This window comes from Hyaena hyaena, unplaced genomic scaffold (assembly GCF_003009895.1).
Source record: "Hyaena hyaena isolate Hyena2069 unplaced genomic scaffold, ASM300989v1 scaffold_70, whole genome shotgun sequence".
NCBI lineage: Eukaryota > Metazoa > Chordata > Mammalia > Carnivora > Hyaenidae > Hyaena > Hyaena hyaena.
Window position 1 is genome coordinate 3,281,949 of NW_024080701.1, and position 26,816 is coordinate 3,308,764.

General features: G+C 36.9%; 1 protein-coding gene across 2 annotated transcripts in view; it reads right to left on the reverse strand.

Moving 5' to 3' along the window:
- TTBK2 (tau tubulin kinase 2) overlaps positions 1–26,816 on the reverse strand; it is a 147,371-nt gene that overhangs the window by 65,259 nt on the left and 55,296 nt on the right. The window contains exons 4-6 of one of the 2 annotated variants that reach the window (XM_039232745.1): positions 10,029–10,102; positions 4,372–4,512; positions 2,823–2,927 (exon numbers count right to left, since the gene is read on the reverse strand). In XM_039232745.1, the coding sequence (XP_039088676.1) occupies positions 2,823–2,927; positions 4,372–4,512; positions 10,029–10,102 (320 nt within the window). The remainder of the gene's footprint in view (positions 1–2,822; positions 2,928–4,371; positions 4,513–10,028; positions 10,103–26,816) is intronic. The other variant, XM_039232746.1, reaches the window with a different exon arrangement.

The window sequence follows — 26,816 nt, forward strand, 5'->3', positions numbered from 1 at the left end:
TATCCAGTTCTCCCAGCACCATCTGTTAAAGAGGCTGTCTTTTTTCCACTGGATACTCTTTCCTGCCTTGTCAAAGATTAGTTGAATTTACCCAAGGGATACAGGAGTGCTGATGCATAGGAGCACATGTACCCCAATGTTCATAGCAGCAGTCTCAACAATAGCCAAAACATGGAAAGGGCCTAAGTGTCCATCAGCGGACGAATGGATCAAGAAGACGTGGTTTATCTATACGATGGAATACTACACAGCAATGAGAAAGGATGAAATCTGGCCTTGTGTAGCAACATGGATGGACCTTGAGGGTGTTATGCTGAGCGAAATAAGTCAGGCAGAGAAGGACAAATACCATATGTTTACACGTATAGGAGATTAGGAGGAACTTAACGGAGGACCAAGGGGGAGAAGAAGGGGGAAAATAGTTGGGGAGAGGGAGAGGCAAACCATGAAAGACTCTTGAATACTGAGAACAAACTGAGGACTGATGGGTGTGAGGGAGGGAAGGGGGAGATGGACATGGAGGAGGTACTTGTGGGGAGGAGCACTGGGTTATATGGAAACCAACTTGACAATAAACTATTTGTAAAAAATAAATAAATAAATAAATAGATAAATATAATTTACATTCATGTTACAATTCTAGTATTAAATAATATATAAAATGTATTCGAAATCAGCATTTCAACTTCTATACAACTAATTTGCTAGAAATGAAAACCACAATTAGTATCATGTTAAAACAAAATTAAAGGTAAGATGGAGGTATTAGAAAACCTGAACTGTAGGGACGACATTATAAGGAGCTCCACTTATGCTAGGGAAAGATAGGATTCAGTAGGCAGAGAGGGAAAGATTAGGACCTGAAGTCTCAGGGTGGGGAAAAACACATATTTTGGAACAATTCTGGGAGTGTCTGACACAGCAAACCTCCTCACAGGTAAGATTCTACTTAACAATGTAACAGACCGCACCTACTTCCCTCAGGTTTCCCTTAGGAATTTGACAAAAGACCTAACTAGGGCCAAAGGCTACCCCTCATACAATAGAAACGAGCCAATCAGGAATGGAACACCCAGCACCTAGAACTATCAAGCCAGCAAGGGTGGGACCTGAGAGGGAACAGGGAGAAGTAGAAGGCTAACCAAAACCTTATAAAACAAGGACCCTTGCCTATAGTCGGCCAGCATTCACTTTCAAACGCTTACTTTCTGTAAAGAGAGCTTTGTTACTATTCTTACTTTCTAATCTTATACTCTAATAAACGTTTGCCTGCTACTCGATTGTGTCCACCTCTTCATTCTTTGAAATGGTGAGACAACGAATCCCAGGTATTGAGGTAAATAAAAAGTCCTGCCACACACTGACCTGATCCCCAGCAAAACTGGTAAAAATTATAAAAACAACTAAAGCCCCTGGAAATGGCCCTTAGGACAAACAATGAAGGAAGAAACATCTATTCAAGAAAATTGAAAATTGAGTAAAAAAGGCTGGAGTCTATGGTACTTGCATGAAAACCACTCCTTTCCTCCCCTCTTCCAGAGCAGAGAGGGTGGTTCCACTCTTGACTGTTGGAACCAAGGACCCAGGACTCCTTCCTTTTGTAGTTCCCATTCGGAGGGCTTTCTTCCCACAGGAGCAGGACTTCAGCACTTCTCAGCTTCTTCCAACTGTCTGTTGCTGAGAAGGCTAAGCCCAGGGTAAGTGTGGATAGAGAAGCACAGTTCCTTTCTTGCACCCAGCCTCCACTCATGGAATGGAGGCTCCTCCTTGTGTATGAATGTGTTACGAATACTGGGGGCCCAACAGCCCTCCCCTGGCTCAGTGCTTCCTGAGCCAGAAGACATGGGGATCTCAGCCTACTGCCCCATCTCAACCCTAGGGCTCAGCTCCTAAAAAATGAGGATGTTACTCAGAAGGTCACCATAGTCCTCACTCCCAACTCAAGGGCCCTGGCTCAGAAATTTTGCCTACAGTCATTCCAGGGTGACTGTAGGCAAAATGACCAGAGCAACAACAGAGACAATATTGTGTGCTGGGGAAAAGGGGTGGAGGTGGTGGGATAGTGGTGGCAGAAGAATGGCCTTCACTAAAACAAATCCAGTCATTCACTCAAAAATAAACAAGCAAAATAACAAGCCTTAGAAAGGAGGACCAGTATCTAAAACGACTATAACTTGTTACCTAAAATCTAAAATGTTTACTTTCCAATTAAAAAAAACTGTAAGAAATCAAAGAAACAAGAAACTATGACCCATATATGGGAAAACAGACAACAGAAACTGCCTCTGACAGTGAGTAGATGCTGGACTTAAGAGGAAAAGATTTCAAAATAGCCATCATAAATATGTTCACAGAACCAAAGCAAAGTAAGGGAAAGTATGATAACAATGTCATATCAAATAGAGAATATCAATAAAGAGAAGTTTTTTTTAAAGAACCAAACGTAAATTCTGGATACAAAATGTATGATAACAAAAACAGAAGAACTGTAGGATACAGAAAGAGCCTCAGATTGCAAAAAAGGCCCCTGATCCTAAAGGGCCAATGTGTGTTCTTACTACAAATCCACTCTACTAAATCTGTGTCTCGTGTACTTTTTTTAAAATTTTTAAAAATGTTCTTAATGTACTTTTTTTTAAAGCCACAGCTTTCAATAATAAAAGTAATTAACTCAATCCTATAATTTAATGGTGTTCTATATGCTACTTCTTGAATGACATTCATTCTATACATATTTCGTGTTTCTTTTTTTTTAAAAGGTGGTACTATAAATAACAGGTTAACTCTCAAATCTTTAATAATAATAATATGAAAAATCTTACTGGTCTGACGTCACCAGAAGAATTGGTAAATTGTCGAGCCAAGCCAAAATCAAGCATGTAACATTTCCTACATGTACTAGGAAAGCGACCCATGGCGAAGTTTGACTAGAAAAGCAGAGAAGGAAAATAGATTCTTTTAAAACTTAGTCTTTACATCTTACCATTCCTATACTTTAACTCTTCAACTTAAACTCTATATAATACATATGTCCCAAATATACTATTCTAATCGATGATGTTTGCAGGATACTAATACATAATCTCATTGTGGATTCTATTAATGCCCAGGATCAGGTAACTTTGAGCAACAAAGAATTAAATTGAGAGTATAAAGTTACATACAACATAACACTGACTTAAGTGGAACTCAAAAACCTTGAAATTCTAATCTAAGTCAGTGCTTTAACGACAGTCCAATTCTTCCTTTTTAAAATGGGAGGAGCTATGAGTAAGCAAATTTGAATATATGGCTAGGAATTTAAATGAAATTCCTATAACCATCACAAAGCTGAATTTCACCAAGTACAAAAATTAAAATTCAATTTAAGGAAACATTTCAAAACAGACTTAAGGAAAATAAACTTTGCATTCTTCCCTTAAAAAAATAAATGTAATGTTAAATGAGCACAGACATGCAAAAATGGTATGTAAAAAGGGAATTTATAAAGGAAAAAGCAAAACTGCTACAGAATTGTTAGCTTTTACTTTAAATACTGTTCCATTTAAGGAGCTTTCAGTCACCATGCTTCTCAAGTAGTGACATTTAGTGTAGCATAGAAATAAGAAGAGAAAAAAAAATCTGCATTACATTTCAAGTCTGACTCTACTAATGTTAATTTTAGTTGGCATTTTCATGTAAACCATTTAATTTTAGAAATCATGTAGCCACAGATGGGTGTAATTTTCAACTGCACTAACCAATACATGATATATTTATAGTAAATACAGTATATCAGAAATGGATCATTCCCCCTTGTGAGCAATAAAAAAAGCATATTTCAGTTGTGGAAATAACAATTTCTAAGAAAAAGTAGAATTGAAAAAAATACTATATACTGCCAACACAGCACTCAGAGAAAAAAAAAATAAGGCCTTTCACAATTGGTGGTTTCTTGCAAGTACAATTTGTCACTTGAGAAATAATTCAAAGAACGAGATGCCAACATCTAAAAGCAACATATGTATATTTTTCGCCAGTATCAGGAAAAAGAATCTAAAGAATAACTACCAACTGAGATGTAAGGCTACATAACTAGGAATATTAGCACACATTACTACAGTCAAGTACTAATAATTTTTAATTTGGCTATGAACAACATTTTCGTTGTATGAGAAAAGCTCTTGAATATAAGTGGTAGTTTGTAATTATAATTTTTTTAAGATTAAAAGGCAAGTTACATTTTGCTTCTAGTTAAAGAAATTAAAATATTACTTTGTATTTAATAATAGAAAGCAAATAAAGCTACACTTATAATTTATTGTGTCCCATCATCAGATGAAGAGTACAAAGCAAACTCAGTCTGTGCTCAGACTTGAAAAGGCCCCTTACTGGTTTGATGTCTCGGTGCAAGAATCCCACGGAATGGATGCTCTCAATAGACTCCAGAATCTGTCTCCCCAGCCTAAGAGTAGTGCTAATGGTGAATGTGCCCCGGGATTGGCTACGGCGTAGATCTGCCAGATTCCGACCCTGTGAAAACCAAATCAACACTGTCACATATGGTGCTGTTTATAAGAGAAGACTGGAGAGCTATTCGTTTACTATTAAAAATGTTTTGACAGAAAGAGCAAGGATTTTACCCAAACCACAATCCTCACATTCAAGAGAAGAGAGTCCATTAAAATACATGAATATTAATGTTCATAGCAGCACTCTCAACAATAGCCAAAACATGGAAAGAGCCTAAGTGTCCATCAACGGACGAATGGATCAAGATGTGGTTTATCTATACCATGGAATACTACATGGCAATGAGAAACAATGAAATCTGGCCATGTGTAGCAACACGGATGGGTGTTATGCTGAGCGAAATAAGTCAGGCAGAGAAGGCAAACAAATATCATATGTTTGCACGTATAGGAGGATCAGGAGGAACTTGATGGAGGAACAAGGGGGAGAAGAAGGGCGGAAATGGTGGGGGAAAGGGAGAGAGGCAAACCATGAGAGACTCTTGAATGCTGACAGAAATTGAGGACTGAAGGATGTGGGGGGGAGGGGGGATGGGCATGGAGGAGGGCACTTGTGGGGATGAGCACTGGGTGTTGTGTGGAAACTAATTTGACAATAAACTATTTGTAAAAAAATAAAAAATAAAAAATAAAACTTCTGCACAGTGAAGGAAACAATCATCAAAAAAAAATACATGAATGTTTCAGACACATTTAAGAATAACCAGAAGTTTTTGAACATACTGTGTTTTTGAGTCATCATCGTGTTGCTCTTTGTCTTTCATGCCATAACAAAATATAGTTTAAATATACAAAATATAGGTATCAGAGCAGTAATTCCTCATTACTGCCTAACATATTCCCATACAAACTACTTAATTTTTCTGTGTCACAGTTTTCTTATAAAGCCGAAATTATTAAACAAGATACATGTGAAGTCTTGAGAATACTGCCTGGTACACAATAGGTACCCAGTAAATGCTAATTACTGTTATTAGGAACAAAAATGACATGATGCAAACACTCAATTACTTATAGTAATAGATAAAAACAGTGAATATATCTGGCCTGTGCAAGATGTGATACATTTCTGACTGCATTTAATGGTCACAGCCTCCTAAAATAGAAAATGTTACAGATGAAGAAAATAAGGCTCAGAAGTTTAAACAGTGTTAACCTACTAAGATAAAGTTGTTTTTCAAACCGAAACCTGTTTGAATTCAAAGTTGTGGGGGGGTTTTGTTTGTTTTGTTTTTTTACTTCACAGTGCTGCTCCACCCAGAAAGTTCTCTGTTGCCTAGGTAACAAACCAATAATTTGATGAGAAGAGTAGGGCTACAGTTGCTGTGTTCTACCACCCCAAGAATGGAAACTGGCTTCTTCATCACAAGGGAATTTAAATATCCCGATCTATCTATTCCCAAAACTTTGTAGTATATGCTTGAGATTAATACCATCACTTCAACTAAAGAGAGTTGATTCACTTTTGAAAAAGTAATAAATTCTTAAATTACTTAAGTACCACTTAAAATAGTAAGGGAGCATGAGAATCCCAAACAGGCTCCATGCTGTCAGTGCAGAGCACGACAGAGAGCTCAATCTCATGAATCTGAGGTGAAATCAAGAGTCAGACACTTAATCAACTGAGCCACTCGGGCACCACAGTTTCTATGTTATAGAGAAAAAATGAAAATAATCTATATGTCTATCAATAAATGTAAGGATTTTTTTAATTTTTAAAAATGTTTTATTTATTTCTGAGAGAGAGAGAGACAGCATGAGCAGGGGAGGGTCAGAGAGAGAGGGAGACACAGAATCTGAAGCAGGCTCCAGTACTGACAGCTCAGAGCCCAATGTGGAAGTCGAACCCACAAACCATGAGATCAGGACCTGTGCCAAAGTCGGACGCTTAACCAACTGAGCTACTTAGGCACTCCAATAAATGTAAGGTTTAATAAACTGTGGTAAACTCATCTTACTGGCTGGTATACAGCACTAAAAAACAATGAATCTTGGGATACCTGGGTGGTTCAGTCAGTTAAGCATATGACTTTGGCTCAGATCATAATCTCACGATTCATAAGTTTGAGAATCAAGTATTCTTTTCTTCTATTTACTGCCCTTCCTGTATAAAATGTATCTCAGGTAACCAAATAATTGGTGGAGTGCTATTTATTTATTTGTCTGCCTATCTATCTATCTATCTATCTATCTATCTATTTATTTTTAAGTAATCTCTATACCCAGTGTGGGACTCCAACTTACAACCCCAAGATCAAGAGTAGCATGTTCTACCAACTAAGCCAGCCAGGAGCCCCAGGTGGAATGCTTTTTGAAGAATTCCAGCTAACAAATTAAGAAAAATAGGATAGTTCATTTGCAGTCTCACTAAAGTAATGAATCTAGGCAATAATCACTAATGGGTTTTTAAAACCTAAGAGAAAAACCACTGGGAATTTTAAAAAGGATGCATCAGGCTGACAGTCCCTGAATCTGATTGATCAATTCTAACATTACTAAAAACAGACAACCCAGACATTGCCCACTTATGTGATACAACAGGAAGCCTACAATTCACCTCTTAAGTACCGTGGCCAAATAAAACAAAAGTGGAATCTGATCTAATCACCTGGTTATAGAAAATACAGGGGACAGAAGAACATGTTAGATAAGGAGAGGGACAAACAGCTAACTCCAGAATATGAGACCTTCATAACAAATGATTCCATTTTTATCAATGACAATGAAAACAACTATAAAAACTGTAAGAAAAATTGAAAGTGAACCTATAGAGTAAAAGAAGCTTAAGAATTATATCCACCAAATGCAATCTGTGGAACTCTGTCTGAAACCAGATTCAAGTAAACCAAATATAAAAAATAAAAGAGAAACAATCAAGAAATCTGAAAATTGTCTATGAAGGAACTATTGTTTTGTGATTAAGAGGAGAAAAAAAAGGAATCTCTGACTCTTAGAGTACATATTTACATATTTCCACATAAAATATGCCTTCAGTTTGATTTGACATAGTCTGGGGATGAAGAGGAGAGGGAGCTGATTTCGGCTCAGATCATGATCTCATGGCTCATGAGCTTGAGCCCCGTCCTGGGCTCTACGCTGACAGCGCAGAGGCTGCTTGGGATTCTCTGTCTCCTCTCTCTGTCCCTCCCAACTCTCTCTCTCTGTCTTAAAAATAAACACATTTAAAAAGACTCATTTTAATAGTAATTGGCTAGGGGCGCCTAGGTGGCTCAGTTGGTTGAGTGTCTGGCTTCAGCTCAGGTCATGAGCTCGCGATTCGTGGGTTCAAGCCCCACATCGGGCTCCGTGCTGACAGCTCAGAGCCTGGAGCCTGTTTCAGATTCTGTGCCTCCCTCTCTCTCTCTGCCCCTCCCTTGCTCATGCTTTGTCTTTCTCTGTCTCAAAAATAAATAAACTATTAAAAAAATTTTAGAAAATAGTAATTGGCTAGATTTTCTACAATAGACTTAGGATTATTACCTAAAAATTTTAAGGCAGATATAATATAATTGAATCACCAAGAGGAAAAGCATACTTAAGAATTAATGAACTTAGGGTTTTTAGAAGAAATTAAAAGTGCCAGTGAAAAGCTGAGAATCTAAATTTTATCACAATATACACAGGGAAACCTTGTAGTTATCTTCAATCTGTCACCTAAGAAAGAATACCCTCTCATAATTATACCAGTGTTAGCCTAAATCAAGTCAATCATAACTATACAGAATGGGGGGGGGGGGGGTTAATGGTAGATTAATTTTCTTATGACAGAAAAAAAATACAGCATGCAAGTCAAATGGAAAGGTTTTTAGGTAAGTCCAGAAGAGCTTGCCAAAGGCCAAAAGGCCATTGTTATCTGATACACAGCAATCTCCTTAGTCTTGCCAGACTAACAGCCTTCCCATTTCCAGAAAGTGAGATTTAAATAACTGCAAAAAAAAAAAAAAAAAAAAAGTACGCTTAAGTAACATAAAAATGAGTATGTGCTAAGACTGAGAGATTCTACAGACTGAGAAAGCTTCGATCCAAATTCTCTACTTCCAGTAGTAAACTAAAAACAAAATGAAGAGTTTTCTCTAATTATGCCAAGAATATTGGCCTCAGGCTTCCACAAAGGTCTAACATCTAACAAATTAGTCAGTTCCCAGGCAAACCACAAAACTCCTTGAGCTTCAGTCCCTTAACTTGCAAAATGGGGATAAAACCTCCTGTCTTATCTTCTCCAGGGGGATATGGTAAGGATCAAATAAGGTGTATAATAAATCCAGAAGAAAACTATACACTATCATACCAAAAAGTTAGATTATTAATAGCCAAAGTGAGAGAAGGAGGGTCTACACTAATGACCTCAAAAGTTACAAGGTTAACTACTTCAAGAAATAAAACAATGCTGGCTCAAGAGACAGTGAATCACATGACTCAAAGACTCTATGGCTATACTTACAGAGACTTAATATCTTTAGATCTAACTCAAATGCTGAAGGACAGCTGAGGGAAATAAGAAAAGCATTCTGATGAGTAGAGAAAGCATTCAGGCTAGGATTTACTATGTCTCTGAAATCACTGCTGCACAGTTAAGCTGAAAGAAAACAAAAGAACCCAATGTCCATAGAAAATTTTGCTAAAGATTAAAGGAAACTCTGATAACTCTAAGTTAGGCAGTAAGGTAAACCATAGCTTTTACACTTTGAGATTGAATACAGTTCAGCGGTGTGTGTGTGTGTTTGTGTTCAAGGGCAGAGGTAGTCGTCAGAGAGAATGGGCAGGTTTCCTTCTTCTCCTTGCTGTGATCATTACTCCAAAATTCCCTTTCTGAATTTCTTTCCTCTCCTGCCCAACCCAACTCCACTCTCTGCCTAATGAATGATAAAAGAAAAAGGAATGCATTTCTCCTCTGTATCAACTAATGCTTAATTTTCAAGCAAAGTTAGTACTTGAGCACATAAATTAAAAACTAGAGTCCTAACGGTAATAAAGACAGGAAGAGGAAGGGACAGGGACAGGCCAATACTCAACATTATATCCAGCAATCCATGTAGGGATTGAAAAACTTTGCAATGACAAGTCAGTGAAGATATGGATCAACTAAAATAGTTGACAAGAACAACCTTTTCATCGTTGGAAAAATCTACATCAAATCTGTTTAAATAAAATTCCATACAAGGAACGCCTGGGTGACTCAGTTGGTTAAGCGTATGACTTTGGCTCAGGTCACGATCTCATGGTTTGTGTGCTGAAGCCCTGCATCAGGCTTTATGCTGACAGCTCAGAGTCTGGAATGGAGCCTGCTTCAGATTCTGGGTCTCCCTCTCTCTCTGCACCTCTCCTGCTCACAATCTCTCTTTGTCTCTCAAAAATAAATAAACATTAAAAAAATTCCATACAAAAAAAATTCCATCTGCATAATATAAAACATTCTGAGATGATGATACCAAGAATTTTCTTTTATCCATATACACTAAAATTAGGTAGGCTGATCAAAACTGAAGTATTTTAAGATACATTTTCAAAGTAACCTACCTGCAACTGCATGACCACATAGTTGAATCGATCATTCCTCCCACAGCCAATAAATCTACAAACATGGTCTTTCCCTGGATAATAGAAAGAAAAGAAAAAATAGAAAACAGTAGAAAAGGTTATACTATGATTTCTCTTCTAAAAATTCATAATTTGTTTTTCTGTATAGTATTTTATAATTGAATACAATGGACCTGTCTTAAGAACCTTAATAAGAAGAAATCTGTATTATTTAAATTTTCTACCTACCTCCCCCTGGACTCTACACTGCTCCTTGTGTAGTCAAATAAATGTTTATTGAATGATAATTTATTTAGGAAGTAAAGAATTAAAAGGTCATTTCAGGTCAAGTTGCCCAGACATTATACATATTAAAACAGAGAAGAGCAATAAATAAGAACTATGTTAGGAATATAAATCCTGAATTTTAGAAATGGTCTGCCATTCATCAATATATGATTTCAATCATTTAATCACTTAATCTTTCTGGACCTCACTGATTTGGATTATTTCAGTAGCTTTCAACCTGAGTTCCATCTGTGAAACCCAAGGAGGTGCTGGCTAGGGTACTGAGAAAGCAGAAGTGGAGCAGAAAGAAATCTAAGGTTCTCCCCTGATTCAACAAAAGCAAACAAAGGTCCTAAAAAAAGGATCAAGTCTGGAGGGTTCCAAGGCCACTGGAGTATAGTGAATGAATGGAGAACAGCATGAGAAGATGCTTGAGAAGCAGGAGGCATGAGACCCTGAAAGGTCTCCATGATAAGGAAAGTGAAAGACATTTATAAGGTCAGTGTTTACCAGTCCACGCTGCTGATAAAAATCATCTTGGGAAGATTTTTAAAGATTCCTAAACTCTATACTGATTCATAATTGATGGGGGAAGTTACAGGATAGGATCTTTTCAAAAATCCTCTAAATGATTCAAAAGCAGATGGGCCATGGATGGACATATGAAATCTACTGCTGGGTAAGGAGAAGCATCTAAAAGATTTTAAAAGGTGGCTAGATGGCTCAGTAGGTTGAATGTCTGACTCTTGATTTGGGCTCAGGTCATGATCCCCAGGGTCATGGGAACAGTTCCTTTGTAGGACTCTGCACTGACTGAGCATGAAGCCTGCTTGGGATTTTTTCTCTCTCTTCCTCTGCCCCTTTCTCCCACTCACTTGCACACTCTCTCTAAAAATAAAAAATAAATACATAAAAAGTAAAAGATTTCAAGATGAGGGAAAACACACTTAAACACTGTACTTTAGAACACTGCTATGGTGGCAATGAGGAGGATAGTCTACAGACAGGTTACTTCCAGAAGTAAAGGTCATTCTGGGGATAGTTACAATATCCCAAGAGCGAGAACAGGGTTTAAATTATAAGTATTACAGTAGAGATAGAAAAAAATGAGATAAATATGAGAGATACTAAAGACCATTTTTGACTAGAAATTGGTACAATTAAATGATAAGTTGTACCAAAATAAGAGAATATATAGGCTGTAGAGACTATATGGAATATCAGAATGTTGAGTTTAAGGAAAACCTGTTGAATTCAGCAGACAATTGTAATCTGAAGCCTGTTGCTGAGCTACAGAAATATACTGGGGCACCATTAGTTCGTGGAAGGTAGATGGAACTACAAACATAGATGGACAGGTGACAAGTTGGAAGAATAAAGAATGATAAAATTAACCTAAGAATGGAATTTTAGAAGATGCAACATTTAGGGGATAGGCAAAAATTAAAGAACGCATGAAGGAAATCAAGTAATAGCCAGAGAAGTATGAGGAAACTATGAGAAAGGGGTATTACAGCTATATAATGAGAAGAGCATGTTAAGGCAGAAGTGGCCAATGGCAAATGCTATAGGAAGGCTGAGAAGAGTGGGGCGCATGGGTGGCTCTGTCAGTTAAGAGTCCGACTTCGACTCAGGTCATGATCTCATGGTTCCTGGTTTTGAGCCCCATGTCAGGCTCTATGCTGAGAGCTCAGAGCATGGAGCCTGCTTCAGATTCTATGTCTCCCTCTGTTTGTCTCTCCCTGACTTGTGCTCCATCTCTCTCTCTCTCTCAAAAAAAAAAATGAATAAACATTTAAAAAAAGAAGAAGAAAGGCTGAGAAATGCTGATTAATATAAAAAATTTAAGAAGTCAATGATGGGTGGAAAGGGCAGCAGCCAGCCTTTAATGGATTGAAGTATAAATGAAGTATGAGATAGCCAGGGCTATCTTTGAAGAAGCTTGCTTACATTATAAAGTAAGTCACACACCCAGAGCTATAAGGGCAAGACTTGGTAGATATGTTACAGATGAGTAATATATGTCAACATTCAAAAAAACCTATCTACTGGCTGGCTTAAAATATAAATACAGGGGCACCTGGGTGGCTCAGTCAGTTAAGCGTTTGACTTCAAGACAGGTTATAATCTCATGGTTCGTGGGTTCAGCCCTGCATCAGGCTCTGTGCTGACAGCTAGCTCAGAGCCTGGAGCTGGTCTTCAGATTCTGTGTCTCCCTCTCCTGCTCATGCTGTCTCTATCTCTCTCTCAAAAATAAATAAAACATTAAACAACTTAAAATATATACATAAATACAACCTAGACTTCTTTAAGTTAGTAATTCAACTTCTTTTGCTTCTCGGTTATCACACTATTTTCTCATTATCTCTGCTTTTGTTGAAAAGGGCTGGAACTAGCAAGAAATGAGTGAAAATGGGAGCAATAATTCCCAATGCATACAATGCTGTTAATCACTTTTCATGTATGTTACAAATGTTTGCAAAACTGTGTCACCTAGTAAATTAAAGAAGGAATAAAAGGATAAAACGATGGTCAATTAGCAACTTACACTTTCCCTCAGCTTCAAAGGAACAATTAAAATATCATTTAGGAAGTATTTTCTTCTTGTTTTCCATTCTTCAAGATTCCATCTTCCTAGCATATTACAACTTAAATGATAGATTTCTAGTACAAACACATTTCAATCATCTAAAAACAGAAGGCCATACTATATTTAACTCTTTTTGGGATGCTCTTTCAAAAATATCTTATTGGTATGCTACACCAAAATACTATTTATCTCTCAATAGTGAAACCATCCTACTTTTACAAAGAAAAAGGACAGAAATCAAATAAATGGTAGACTCTTTACTAAGAAACCAAAATACAAAGTCAACAGCAAATTTTCTGGGATTCACCGATATATCTTCATTGCTTTAGGTAAGAGCTTAAAGAATTCTTAACTCATACTTTGGGAACAGTATACTACTGTTCTTATATTTTAGATGTATACAATTAAGGAAAATCCTTAATAAAGTTAGTTCAGTAGATACATACAAATTTTTAGAAGCATGGAGAAACTCCAATTTAATGGAACAGTAATTCTTCACCACCACTTAGAATATGAAAATAACTATTGTAATAACTAGTACAAACTAAGATATCACTCCGTAAGTACAAGGACCCTATCTATCTTGTTTTGGTCGCTAGCACAGTACCTGGTAAACAGTGAAATGCCCAATCAGTATCTTTAAATAAACAAATAGTTATAGATAATAAAACATTCATAATATGCAAGCATATTGTGCCAGGCATTATATTAAGTGCTTTACATGCATTTAATCCTCACAGCTTAAGTATTATTTTCCCTATTTTTTGGATGTGAATTAAGAAAAATAATCTCTAAAAATGAGGGGGCTGGCGTAGGCTATACTTGAGGAGAATGTTATAATTCAAAATCATTCCTGTGGAGAAAAGGAAACATGGACAACCAGTTTGAAAAGCACAGACCTAACACACTATCATGTGGATAAGAGTCCTGAGTAGACTCTAGATACCAGGACTATAGCAGTCTTTATGGTAACTTAGGCAGTGTACAAGATCATATTTAGTTGGTAAGCAAACAAACAAAAAAAAGAGAGAGAGAGAGAGAGTCCTACACTATGCACTACTAGGTCTGATCATGACTCCACATTCACAAAAATAGTTATTCAACTTCACACACAATGAGAATAGAGGAGAGGTCCAGAAATATTACAGAAACAACTCAAAGTCCTTAGGTAAACCATTTTATAAACTTTTAAGAACTCCCAGTATAAAAGACATCTAAATAATAATTTTTAAATATTTTATTTGTAACTAATCTCTGCACCCAACATGGGGCTTAAATTCAGGACTCCAAGATCAAGAGTTGCACAGTCTCCCAGTTGGGCAATCCAGACACCCCCACGACTCTAAATAATCTTTTTCTTTTTAAATTTATTTATTTGTTTGGGAGAAACAGAGACAGTGCAAGCGGGGAGGGGGCAGAGAGAGAGGGGAAGAGAGAATCCTAAGCAGGCTCCACACTGCCAGCACAGAGCCCAACGTGGGGCTCAAACTCATTAAACCGTGAGATTATGGCCTGAACCAAAACCAAGAGTCGGACACTTAACCAACTGAGCAACCCAGGTGCCCTGACATCTATATAATCTTAATAACACTACTGTAGAGCAGGACTATCTTGTGTATGAATAATAACCAAGCCAATCCTCATTTGATTCCTACCTAATTTCCATAGATTCTCATAACTGTACATAAAGGTACCAGAATATAATAGATATATAAACTTAATTTCAGCATCTTCAGGCTATACTGCTTATGTTTGTACTCTAGTACACAGCTCTGCACAGGATACATACTAAATAGACAAAGAATATGTTTTTATAATACCTTGATTGAAACATTAACATACCACAAAATTCACCCATCTAAAGTATAATTCAACTGTTTTTAGTTTATTCACAAAGTTGTACAACCATCGCAAGAATCAGCATTAGAACATCTTCATCAGCCCTACCCCACCCCACCAAAAACCCCATGCTCATTAGTTGTCACTTCTAGTTCCCCCTGAAACTCTTCCCAAACCCTACGAAACCATTAATCTACCTTCAGTCTCTGGTACATTCTGGACATTTCACATAAATAGAATCATACAATAAGTTGTGTTTTGTGACTGGCTTCTTTCACTTAGCATAATGTGTTCAAAACTCATCCATGTTGTTGCATGTATCAATATTTCATTTCCTTTCATTGTCAATAATATTCACTATATCGCTACACCACATATTTTGTTTAGCCATTTATCAGTTGATTGTCCATTTGGGTTGTTTCCACTTTTTGTTTGTCATGAATATTGCTACTATGACCATTCACATACAACTTTTTGTGTAGACATATTTTCATTTCTCTTGGGTACATAATTGAGAGTAGAATTGCTGGGCATATGGTAACTCCCTGTTTAATCTTAGGCAGCCCATGGGAACTGCTGGACTGTTTTCCAAAGAAACTGCACGTTTTATATTCCTACCAGTAACATATGAGGCTTCTAATTTCTCCACATCCTCACCATCTCTTGTTATTATCTATATATATTTTTATTGCAGCCATCCTAGTGAGAGTGAAGTGACATCTCATTACAGTTTTAATTAGGATTTCCACAATGACTAATAATGTTGAGCATCTTTTCATGTGCTTATTGTATCTTCTCTGGAGAAATGTCTATTCAGATCCTTTGCTGATTTTTAAATTGGGTTGTCTCTTTATTCTTGAGTTATAAGAGTTCTTTATATATTCTAGATAAAATCCTTATTAGATATATGATTTATAAATATTTTCTCCTACTCCATAGGTTCTATTCACTTTCCTGATGGTGGCCTTTGAAGCACAAAAGTTTTCTAATATCCTTTTTATTTTGCTGCTTTGTGGTTTTAGTGACATATCTAAGAAATCATTGCCTAATCCAAGGTTATGAAGACTTATGACTATGTATTCTTCTAAGAGTTTTATATGTTTAGGTATTTGAACCACTTTGAACTTTTTTTTTTTTTTTTTTTGAGAGAGAGAGTGTATGTGTGTGTATGTGTGCACATGCAAGCAAGTGGAAGACAGGGAGAGAGAGAATATTAAGCAAGCTCCAGGCCCAGTAAGAAGCCCCACATAGGGCTGGATCTTACGAACTGTGAGATAATGACCTGAGCCAAAATCAAGAGTTGAACGCTTAGCCAACTGAGCCACACAGGTGCCCCATGAATAAACTTTTCTTAAGATTTTTTTAAAAAATTTTTATAAGTAAACTCCATGCCCAACATGGAGCTCAAACTTATGACCATGAGATCAAAAGTCACATGCTCTACAGGGGTGCCTGGGTGGCTCAGTTAAGCATCTAACTTCAGCTCAGGTCATGATCTCGCCTGTCTGTGGGTTCAAATCCTGCATTGGGCTCTGTGGTCACAGCTCAGAGCATGGAGCCTACTTCTGATTCTGTGTCTCCCTCTCTCTCTGCCCCTCTCCCACTCGCGCCTCTGTGTCTCTCTCTCTCTCAAAAGTAAATAAACATTTTTTAAAAAGTTAAAGAAAAAAAAAAAGAGTCACACATCTACATAGTGAGCCAGCCAGACTCCCCCTGCTTTAAATACCTTTCTACATATGGTATGAGGTAAGGGCCCAACTTCATTCTTTTTCGTGTATATAACTGTTGGAAGACACACTCCTCTTGTGTTTCTCCTTTATTTTCACACTACCACCATATTCACACACACTTCTGACATCAGGTGTGTGGGCTTTCCACACATCAAGGATTCTCCTAGACACCAGTTGGGTGTCCTATAATTCAAATAAATTCTAACACTATCTGGAGTCTGCACCAGAAGTTAAGGGCTTAGTCCCACAAGACTGTTCCTACTCCAGATGACAATCACAAGTCCCAAGTTGTCATCTGTATAAATTACCCACTCCTTAGATTGGATAATTTGCTAGAATAGCTCACAGAATTCAGGGAGATACCTGCATTTACCAGTTTATTAGAAAAGATACAATAAAAGATACAGAAGAACAGCCAGATTTAGAGATACACTGGGAAAGATATGTGGGAAGGGGTGCAGAGCTCTTCCTGAGTTTGCCACTATCCCAGCACCTCCACATGTTCACCAACTCAGACGTTCTGTGAACCCCAGACATACGGAATTTTTACTATTTCCTAGAAAACCGGGGGTGGGGCTGAAAATTCCAAACTTCTAATCACCACCTGGTCTTTCTGATGACCTGCAACCATCCTGAAGCTATTCAGGAGCCCACCAAGAATTGCTTCCTTAGAACATGAGGAAATTCTAAGGGATATAGGAGCTCTGTGTCAGGAAACACTGTCCTGGCCAAATTTTTCTAGGACCAAATAGTAGAACAAAAAAAGTTCCTAAGTGCACTTACCACTTAGGAGACTACCCAGATTTTAGGAGTTCTGTGCCAAGGGGCGCCTGGGTGGCTCAGTCAGTTAAGCATCTGACTTCGGCTCAGGTCATGATTTCATGGTTCGTGGGTTCGAGGCCCGCATTGGGCTCTGTGCTGACAGCTAGCTCAGAGCCTGAAGTCTGCTTCAGATTATATATCTCTCTCTTTCTCGGACTGTCTCTCTTTCTCTCTCTCAGAAATAAATAAAACATAGTTTCTGTGCCAGAAACTAGGGGCAGAGACAAATAAATGTGTTTATTCTTTTACAATATCCAACGGAGTTATGCAGGCACCATTTGTTGAAGACTCCTTTCCAATTGAATTGCCTTCATATCCTTGTCAAAAATCAATTGACCAAGTGACAATTTCTGGGCTCTCAATTCTATTGCATTGATCTATATTTCTATCCTTATGCCAATACCACAGTGTCTTGATTACTGTCATTCTATAGTAAGTTCTGAAATCAGAAAGTGTAAATACTCCAACTCTGTTCTTTTTCAAGGATGTTTTAGCTATCTCGGGGTCCCTTGCAATTCCATATTAATTTTAGAATCAACTTGTCCATTTCTACAAAGAAACCTCCTGCAATTCTGATAGGGACTGTGTTTAATCTATAGGTCAATTTCAGGACTACTACCATCTTAACAATATTAAGTCTTTTAATCTATAAACACAAGATATCTTTCCATGCATTTACGTCTTATTTTTTCAACAATGTTTTGTAATTTTCAAAATATAAGTTTTACACTTTTTTTATTAGATTTATTCCTAAGTATTTTATTCTTTCTGATGCTTTTGTAAATGGAATTGTTCTCTTAATTTCATTTTTGGATTGCTTATTGCTAATGTCTAATGATACAAATCATCCTTGTACATTGATCTTGTTTCTTGCAATCTTGCTGAATTTAGTAGTTCTAAAAATTTTTTAGTGGATTCCTTAGGATTTCCATATATAAGATAATGTCACCTACAACTAGAGATAGTTTTACTTCTTTCAAGTCTGGGTGCATTTTATTTCATCATCTTGACTTGAATAGAAGTGGCAAGTACAGAAATCCTAGTCTTACTCCTTACCTTTAGGGGAAAGAGTTCAGTCTTTTACTTAGCTGTGGGGTTTTTTGGTTTTGTTTTTGGGTTTTTTAAATATGTTCCCTTTTACGGTAAGGAAGTTCTTTTCTATTCCTAGTTCACTGAGTATTTTTTATCATGAAAGTGGCACCGCATTTTGTTAAATGGGTCTTCTGTGTCTAATGACATAATCATGTGGTTTTTGTCTTTTATTTCATTGATATAGTATATTAATCAATTTTCATATTTTAAACTAACCTGGAACTCCAGGGATATAATCTTTTTATATGTAGCTGGATTATGTTTCCTAGTATTTTGCTGAGGATTTTTGCATCTATATTCAGAAGAGACACCAGTTTTCACTTTTCTTTTCTTTTATTCTCTTTGCTTGGCTTTGATATAAAAAATTGGCCTTACAGGATGAATTGGGAAATGTTCACTTCTTTTCTATTTTTTTGGAAGTTTGTAAAAAAAAAAAAACTGATTATTAATTCTTCTTTAAACGCTTATTAGAATTCACCAGTGGAACCATCTGGGCCTGGGCTTTCCATTATGGGTAGGTGTTTTTTTATTACAATAAATTCAATCTCAATAAAGCCTGTTATAGGCTTATTCAGATTCCTATCTATTCATGAATCAGTTTCAATAGTTTACATCTTTCTAGGAATTTGTCCATTTCACGTAGGTTAATTTGTTGCCATGTACAATGCAGCATTCCCTTATTAAAATCATTTTTATTTCTGTAAGGTCACCAGAAATATTCCCTCTTTCATTCCTAATTTGATTCTTTTTCATTTTTTCTTAGGCTTTACTTCCTTCTGCCTGCTTTAGGTTTTTTTGTTTTGTTCTTTAATTAAGCTCTATGTCCAGCCTGGGGCTTGAATTCATGACCCTGAGATCAGGAATCATATGGTCTATTTACTGAGCCAGCCAAGCTGGCTCTGCCTGCTTTAGGTCTAATTTGCTCTTCCTTCTCTAGTGTCATAAAGTGGAAGGTTAGATAATGTACTGGAGATCATTCTGTCTTCTTAATTTAGGTGTGTACTGCTATATGTTATCTTTTTTTTTTTTAATGTTTTATTTATTTCTAGGAGAGAGAGAGAGACAGCGTGAGCAGGGGAGGGTCAGAGAGAGAGGGAGTCACAGACTGAAACAGGCTCCAGGCTCTGAGCTGGCAGTCAGCACAGAACCCGACGCGGGGCTCGAACCCACGAACCACAAGATCAGGACCCAAGCGAAAGTCAGACACTTAACCGACTAAGCCACCCAGGTGCCCCAACTGCTATATGTTATCTTCTAAGCACCACTTAAACTGTACCCCATAACTTTTGGTATCTTGTGATGGTTGTTGTAATTAAGGAAATCTACAGAAAATCAGTTTGTAATCTTAGAAGATAGGGTCGCGAATGCCATATGCCATATGGGACAACCTATTATTTTTCTTTGAAGGAGACACAAGACTGATGGAAAGAAAAAAAGCAATCACTAGATCAAAATTAAACCTCAACTCTGCCATTAATAATCATGGAAACTTAAGCAAGTTTCAATTTGTTCAGCAGAACTATTGAAAAAATTAAATGACACAGTATATTTATAAAGCATCTCATTGATTAACTATCCAGTATTCATTTCCCCCTTATTAACAGCACCCATATTACCCTTGGGGAATGATCTTCTTTCATCATGTGTCTACTGTCTCAATGGGCTTTATCCACTCCGAGACCCAAGGTTGGGCATTAATTGCTCTAAGCCAATCAGAGTAATAGAGAAATTTCTCTTTTATTACAGAGAGCAATTTGTTGATGGGAAGGAAACTAAATATTCAAGAATTAAGGCAAGCAATGCATGACATTACTCTGACAAGATTAATTATTTCAGAGATGTTCTAATCAGAGCAAAATTTAATAGTTTCATATGATACTTAAGAGATGTTATTTTTATTTTTTTTTTAATATTTTTATTTTTGAGAGAGACAGAAAGATAGAGCACAAGAAGGGAAGGAGCAGAGAGATAGGGAGACACCTAATTTGGAACAGGCTCCAAGCTCTGAACTGTTAGCTCAGAGCCCGATGTGGGGCTTTAACTCAAGAACCATGAGATCACGACCTGAGCCGAAGTCAGAACACTTAACCAAGTGAGCTACCCAGGTGCCCCAGAAGAGATGTTATTTTTAAAGAGACAGAATGGAGCTCTCTTCCAGTTGCTGTCAGCAAACATCTCTCAGCCACGAAGGAAATAAGCATGAGAATTAAGTCTACAAAATGGAAGAGATAATCACTACAAAAAATGTCATCAGATGCTATCTCATATCATACACAAAAAGATTAAAGACTTGAATGTAAAACCTGAAACCATAAAACTGACAGAAGAAAATACAGGGGCTAAGCTCCTTGACATTGGTCTTGGCAATTATTTTTTAAATTTGACACCAAGAGCAAAGATGACAAAAGGAAAAGAAATAAAAAAAAAAAAAGTGGGACTGCATCAAATTATAAAGCTTCTTCACAACAAAGGAAACCATCACCTAAATGAAAAAGCAACCAACTGGGAGAAAATATTGGTAATCACATACCTGATAAGGAGTTAATATCCAAAATACAGAACTCACACAACTCAACAGCAAAACAACAACAACAACAACAACAACAACAACAAAAACCAATCTGATTAAAAAGTGGGTAGAAGATCTGAAGACATTTTTCCAAAGAAAATAGTAAAATGGTCAACAGGTACATGAAAACGTGTTCAATATGATTAATCATCAGAGAAACACAAATCAAAACCACAGTGAAATATTACCTTACACCCATTAGAATGGCTACTATCAAAAAGGCAAAAAATAACAAGTGTTGGTAAGGATATGGAGAAAAGGGATCCTTGGGCACTACTGCTAGGAATGGACACTGGTATGGCCACTACGGAAAATATTACAGAGATTTGACTCAGGTAAGAGTCCAACTCTTGGTTTTGGCTAAAGTCATGATCTCACAGTTTGTGAGTTCAAGCCCTGCATCAGGCTCTGTGCTGACAGTGGTTGGGATCCCCTCTCTCCCTTTCCCCACTCACACTGTCTCTGTCTCTCTCAAAATGAATAAATTTAAAAAAAAAGTTTCTTAAACAAAACAAATGAAGAAAGGGGGAAAAAAAGAGACAAATCAAAACACAGAATCTTAAGTATAGAGAACAAACAAATGGTTACCAGAAGTGAAGTGCCTGGGAAGATGGGTGAGACAGGTGAAGGAGATGAGGAGTGGAATTGTCTTGATGAGCACTAAGTAATGTACAGAACTGTTGGATCACTATATTGTACACTGGGCACTAATATAACACTATACATCAACAACACTGGAATTTATTTAAAAAAATTTTTTTAATGTTTTATTTTTTATGTTTGAGAGAGAGAGACACAGAGACAGGGCGCAAGCAGGGGAGGGGCAGAGGGATGGAGACAGAATTTGAAGCAGGCTCCAGGCTCCAAGCTGTCAGCACAAACCCCAGGGCTCAAATTCACCAGCAGTGAGATCATGATCTGAGCTGAAGTTGGATGCCTAACCGACTGAGCCACCCAGGTGCCCCTAACAACACTGGAATTTAAAATTTTTTAATTAAAAATAGAACTACCATATGATTTAGCCATTCCACTTGTGGGTATATACCCAAAGAAATGAAATTACTATCTTTTAAGAGTAATTTCATCCAATTACTTGGATGAAATTTAAGAGACATCCAATGCCCATGTTCAATGCCACATTACCTACAATAGCCAAGACATGGAAACAACTCACAGTTTGTGAGTTGAAGCCCCTCATCTGGCTCTACACTGACAATGCAGGGCCTGCTTGGGATTCTCTCTCTGTCTGCCCCTTCCACGTGCTCTGTTTCTCTCTCAAAATAAATAAACTTAAAAGGAAAAACCCTCAAAGTTTAGAAGAAAAATAAAGTTCTCATCACAAGGAAAAAAACCTGAGGTGATAATCTAAACTAAACTTGTGGTAATTACACAGTATATACATGTACCAAATCTTTATGTTGTACATAATACAAAGTTATATGTCAATTATATCTATCTCAATAAAACTGAGCAGAGGGAAGAGAATCAAAATCAAAATATACCTGCAGTCTATCCTACACCTCTGGATCTTTCAGTATGATATGGAAGACAAGTTCATGTGCTCAAGATGGCTCAAATTAAACATCAGCTTTTTCACTTGCTAGCCTATTATTTACTCTCTAAAAGCCACATGATGCGTAACAAAAGTTCTTACCTCAAAGAGTTATTATTACACAGGTAAATTAGCTAAGGTATGTCTAATACTGAATATACTGCCTGGCACATAGTAAATGCTCAATATATGCTTCCCATTCTCATTAGTGATTATGAACACAAGTTTTAGAAAGAGACAGATCTAAGCTGTCTTTTAGCTCTTTTATTCACTACTTTTTTAACTGTGGACAGATTATTTAGCCTTTCTTAAGCTCTATTTCCTCAACCATAAAATAAGGGGAAAGTTGTGGAAGAATTAAGTCAAATAATATTTTTTAAAAACACACACTTAAAACAATGCCTGGCACAGAAAGAACGATAAATGGCTGCTAGCCTCTTCATTAAATAATAGGTACAAATTGCTTTCCACAGTAATTGTACCAATTTATACTTCTGCTATCAAGACTAGAGTAAGTTCCCATTTCTCTGTCCTCACCAATACTTGGTGCTGTCAGACATTTTTGTTTTTGCCAATCCAGTGGGTATGAAACAGTGTCTTGCTATATAATTTGAGTTTCTCTATTACTAATAAGGTTGAGCATCTTTTCTTCTGTTTATTGCTTAGGTTTCCTTTTTTGTGAATTGCCAGTTCTTATCCTTTGTCCATTTTCTCTCCATCTACTCCTGGGACTGCCTACCTTGCCCTAGGACATCACTATGTCATAGAGCATTTACCTGGGGTCCTTTGCCTCTACGTTTTCCAAATACTTTAAGGCCCTCGCTCATTCCTTGCCACTATATCCTTTCTTTTTTTTTTTTTTTTTTTAAATATTTTTATTTATTTCTAGGAGAGAGAGAGCGAGCATGATCAGGGGAGGGTCAGAGAGAGAGGGAGATACAGACTCTGAAACAGGCTCCAGGCTCTGAGCTGGCTGTCAGCACAGAGCCCGACACGGGGCTCAAACCCACAAACCGCGAGATCATGACCTAAGCGAAAGTCTGACGCTTAACCGACTAAGCCACCCAGGCGCCCCGTCTCTTCTTTCCATATTACTAGTGCCACTTACTTCTCACTTAAAGACTCAAGCCCACCTCACTTTCTCCCTCAGGCTCAGCAGGAAACATTTATGGAGCTCTAGCCACCACAATACTCTAGATGTCATCAACCATGCACCCTTGCCACTTCATCTTGTCCTGACCTAACTCCTTAGTTCTGACAAGTGAGCTTCTCTCTGGTTGCTCTTTTGTTCCCTTCTCAATGCTTTTTTTTTTTTTTTTTACATTCCTCTTTTTAATAAATTTTATACATTTTTCTTATAAGTTATCATCCTCTGTATCAGTCTGACTTAACTGTGAACTCCTGAGGACAAAGACCATCCCTTATTTATAACCCTAGCTCCTAGCATGGTGGTTCATATTTAACAGGTGTCTAAGAAGGAAAGAAGGAAAGGAAAATGAAAATAAGCATTCATAAACTATCTAGTACCCTGGACTTTCTAGGCCTAAGCCCATCTGCTCCTTCTTCTCCACTCTACTGCCCCTCTCCCTACCCCTACAGGGCCAAATGTCTATTTACCTTAGGATGACAAGCACAAGCTTGCTTTGTCCTGTGCTTCAACTATCTTTTATAAACATCCTACTGGACTCCTCTGATGATGCATGCTCTAATGAATTACCACCTATTATTTATTGACAGGCTCACTTAGCACTGTCTTTTCTAGACTCCCTCCATTCTGTCAAATCTGACTATACTTCACCATATAGGCCAAACATGTCCCATATGTCACCAGTCATGCACTATTCATAAGATAATTTCCCCAAATACTGTTTTTATCATGTCATTTGCCTACTTAAGAAACCATAAACAATAATGCCTAAAGAAAGACCATTAAAATGGTGAAGGATTCTTTCACAAACTACTAAAACTGATAAATTAATTCAATAAGGTCTCAGTATACAAAATCAATATACAAAAATCCATTGCATGTCTACAGACCAATTATGTAGTAGCAGAAAGAAAAATTAATAAAACAATCCCATTTACAATTGCACTAAAAATACTAAAATACCTAGGAATAAGCTAATAAGCTCAACCAAAGAGGTAAAAGACCTCACCGATGATATTGAAGATGACATAACAAATGGAAAGCAGCCCATGCTCAAAGATTGGGAGAACAAATATTGTTAAAATATCTAAACCACCCAAGGCAATCTACAGATTTAATGCAATCCCTGTCAAAATACTAACAGCATTTTTCACAGACCTAGACCAAATAACCATAAAAACTATATGGAACCAGAAAAGACCCTGAATGGCCAATCTTGAAAAAGTAGAACAAAACTAGAGGTATCACAATCCCAGATTTCAAGATATACTACAAAGCTGGAGAAATCAAAACAGTATGGTACTGGCACAAAAACATACAGATCAATGGAACAGAGAAGAGAAGCCCAGAAAAAACTCATGATTATTTAGTCAATCAATCTATGACAAAGGAGTCAAGAATATGCAATGGGAAAGACAAACGCATGAAACTGGACCACTTTCTTACACCATACAAAAAAAATAAACTCAAAATAGATTAAAGACTTAAATGTGAGACCTAAAACCATAAAAATCCTACAAGAGAACATACAGGCAGTAACTTCTCTTAAGACAAGGGAAACAAAAGCAAAAATAAACTACTGGGACTACATCAAAATTAAAATCTCTGCACAGCAAAGGAAAAAATACAAAAACCTAAGACAACCTACTGAATGGGAAAAGATATATGCAAGTGACATATCCAATAAGGAGTTATCATCCAAAATATGTAAAAAAAAATGCAACTCAACAAACACACAAAAAAACAACAATTCAATTAAAAATGGTCAGAAAACATGAACAGACATTTCTCCAAAGAAGCCATACAGATGGTCCACATGAAAAGATGCTCAACATCAATAACCATCAGGGAAATGCAAATCAAAACCATAAAGAGATATCACTTCACACCTGTAAGAATGGCTAAAATCAACAACAGAAGAAACAACAAGTGTTGGCAAGGATGTGGAGAAAAAGGAACCTATTGGTGGGAATGCAAACTGGTGCAGCTACTGTGGACAATGGTATAGAGGTTCCTCAAAAAATTAAAACTAGGACCACCCTACAATCCTGTAATTGCACTACTGGGAATTTACTCAAAAAATACAAAAACATTCATTTGAAAAGATGTATGTACAATTATGTTTATTGCAGCATTATTTACAATAGCCAAATTATGGCAGCAACCCAAGTGGACACTGATAGATAAATAGATGAAGAAGATACAACACACACACACACACACACACACACACACACAGATGCACACAATGGAATATTGCTTAGCCATAAAAAAAATACAATCTTGCCATTTGCAACAATGTGGATGGATCTAAAGGGTATAATGCTAAGTGAAAGAAGTCAACTGGAGATAGATAAATACCATATGATTTCACAGATATGTGGAATTTAAGAAACAAAGGGAAAAAAAGGACAAACAAAAAAATAGACTCTTAACTACAGAGAACAAAATGCTGATTACCAGAGAAGTGGATTGGGGGAGGGGGAGGGAGCTAGGTGAAACAGGTAAAGGAGATTAAGCGTACACTTATTATGATGGGCACTGAGTAATGTATACAATTGTTGACTCATTATATGGTACACCTGAAACTAATATAATGCTCTATGTTAATTATACTAGAATTAACAATTCTAAAACATTTATTTTCTGCAAAAATAAATAAAATGAAATGGTGAACCTGGAATTCACAATTCATTCTACATTACTTACCAAACCTCATTTCTTTCAGTTCTTCCACATGCACCATACACTATAATGAAATTAGTTTTTTTTTTAAATTCCCCTTCTCAAATGCGGTACTTTGTTTTTTGCTCACATTAGTTCCCTCAACCTGACTTCCTCAAATCAAATACAACTCTTGAACCTAAATATCCCTGTAGGAGGTAATACCAACCAATTAAAATTTAGAATTAGATTTTCAGGTATTAGCAAGTTAGTCACTTACCAAAGCCCTGAGGGGAAAAAATAAGAAAATTAAAGTAAGTTTCCTAGAGTTGAATAAGAGCAATCAAATCTGGTGCAGAGATGAAAGTAGAGAAAGAAGATAGTAAGGAAGCACTGATCACTAAAGGTAATAGATTGTTGACCTCACGAAAATACAGGATGGAAGTATACAATAAATCAATTTTAAGTCCCTGTTTACATGTCTCTTATGTTAAA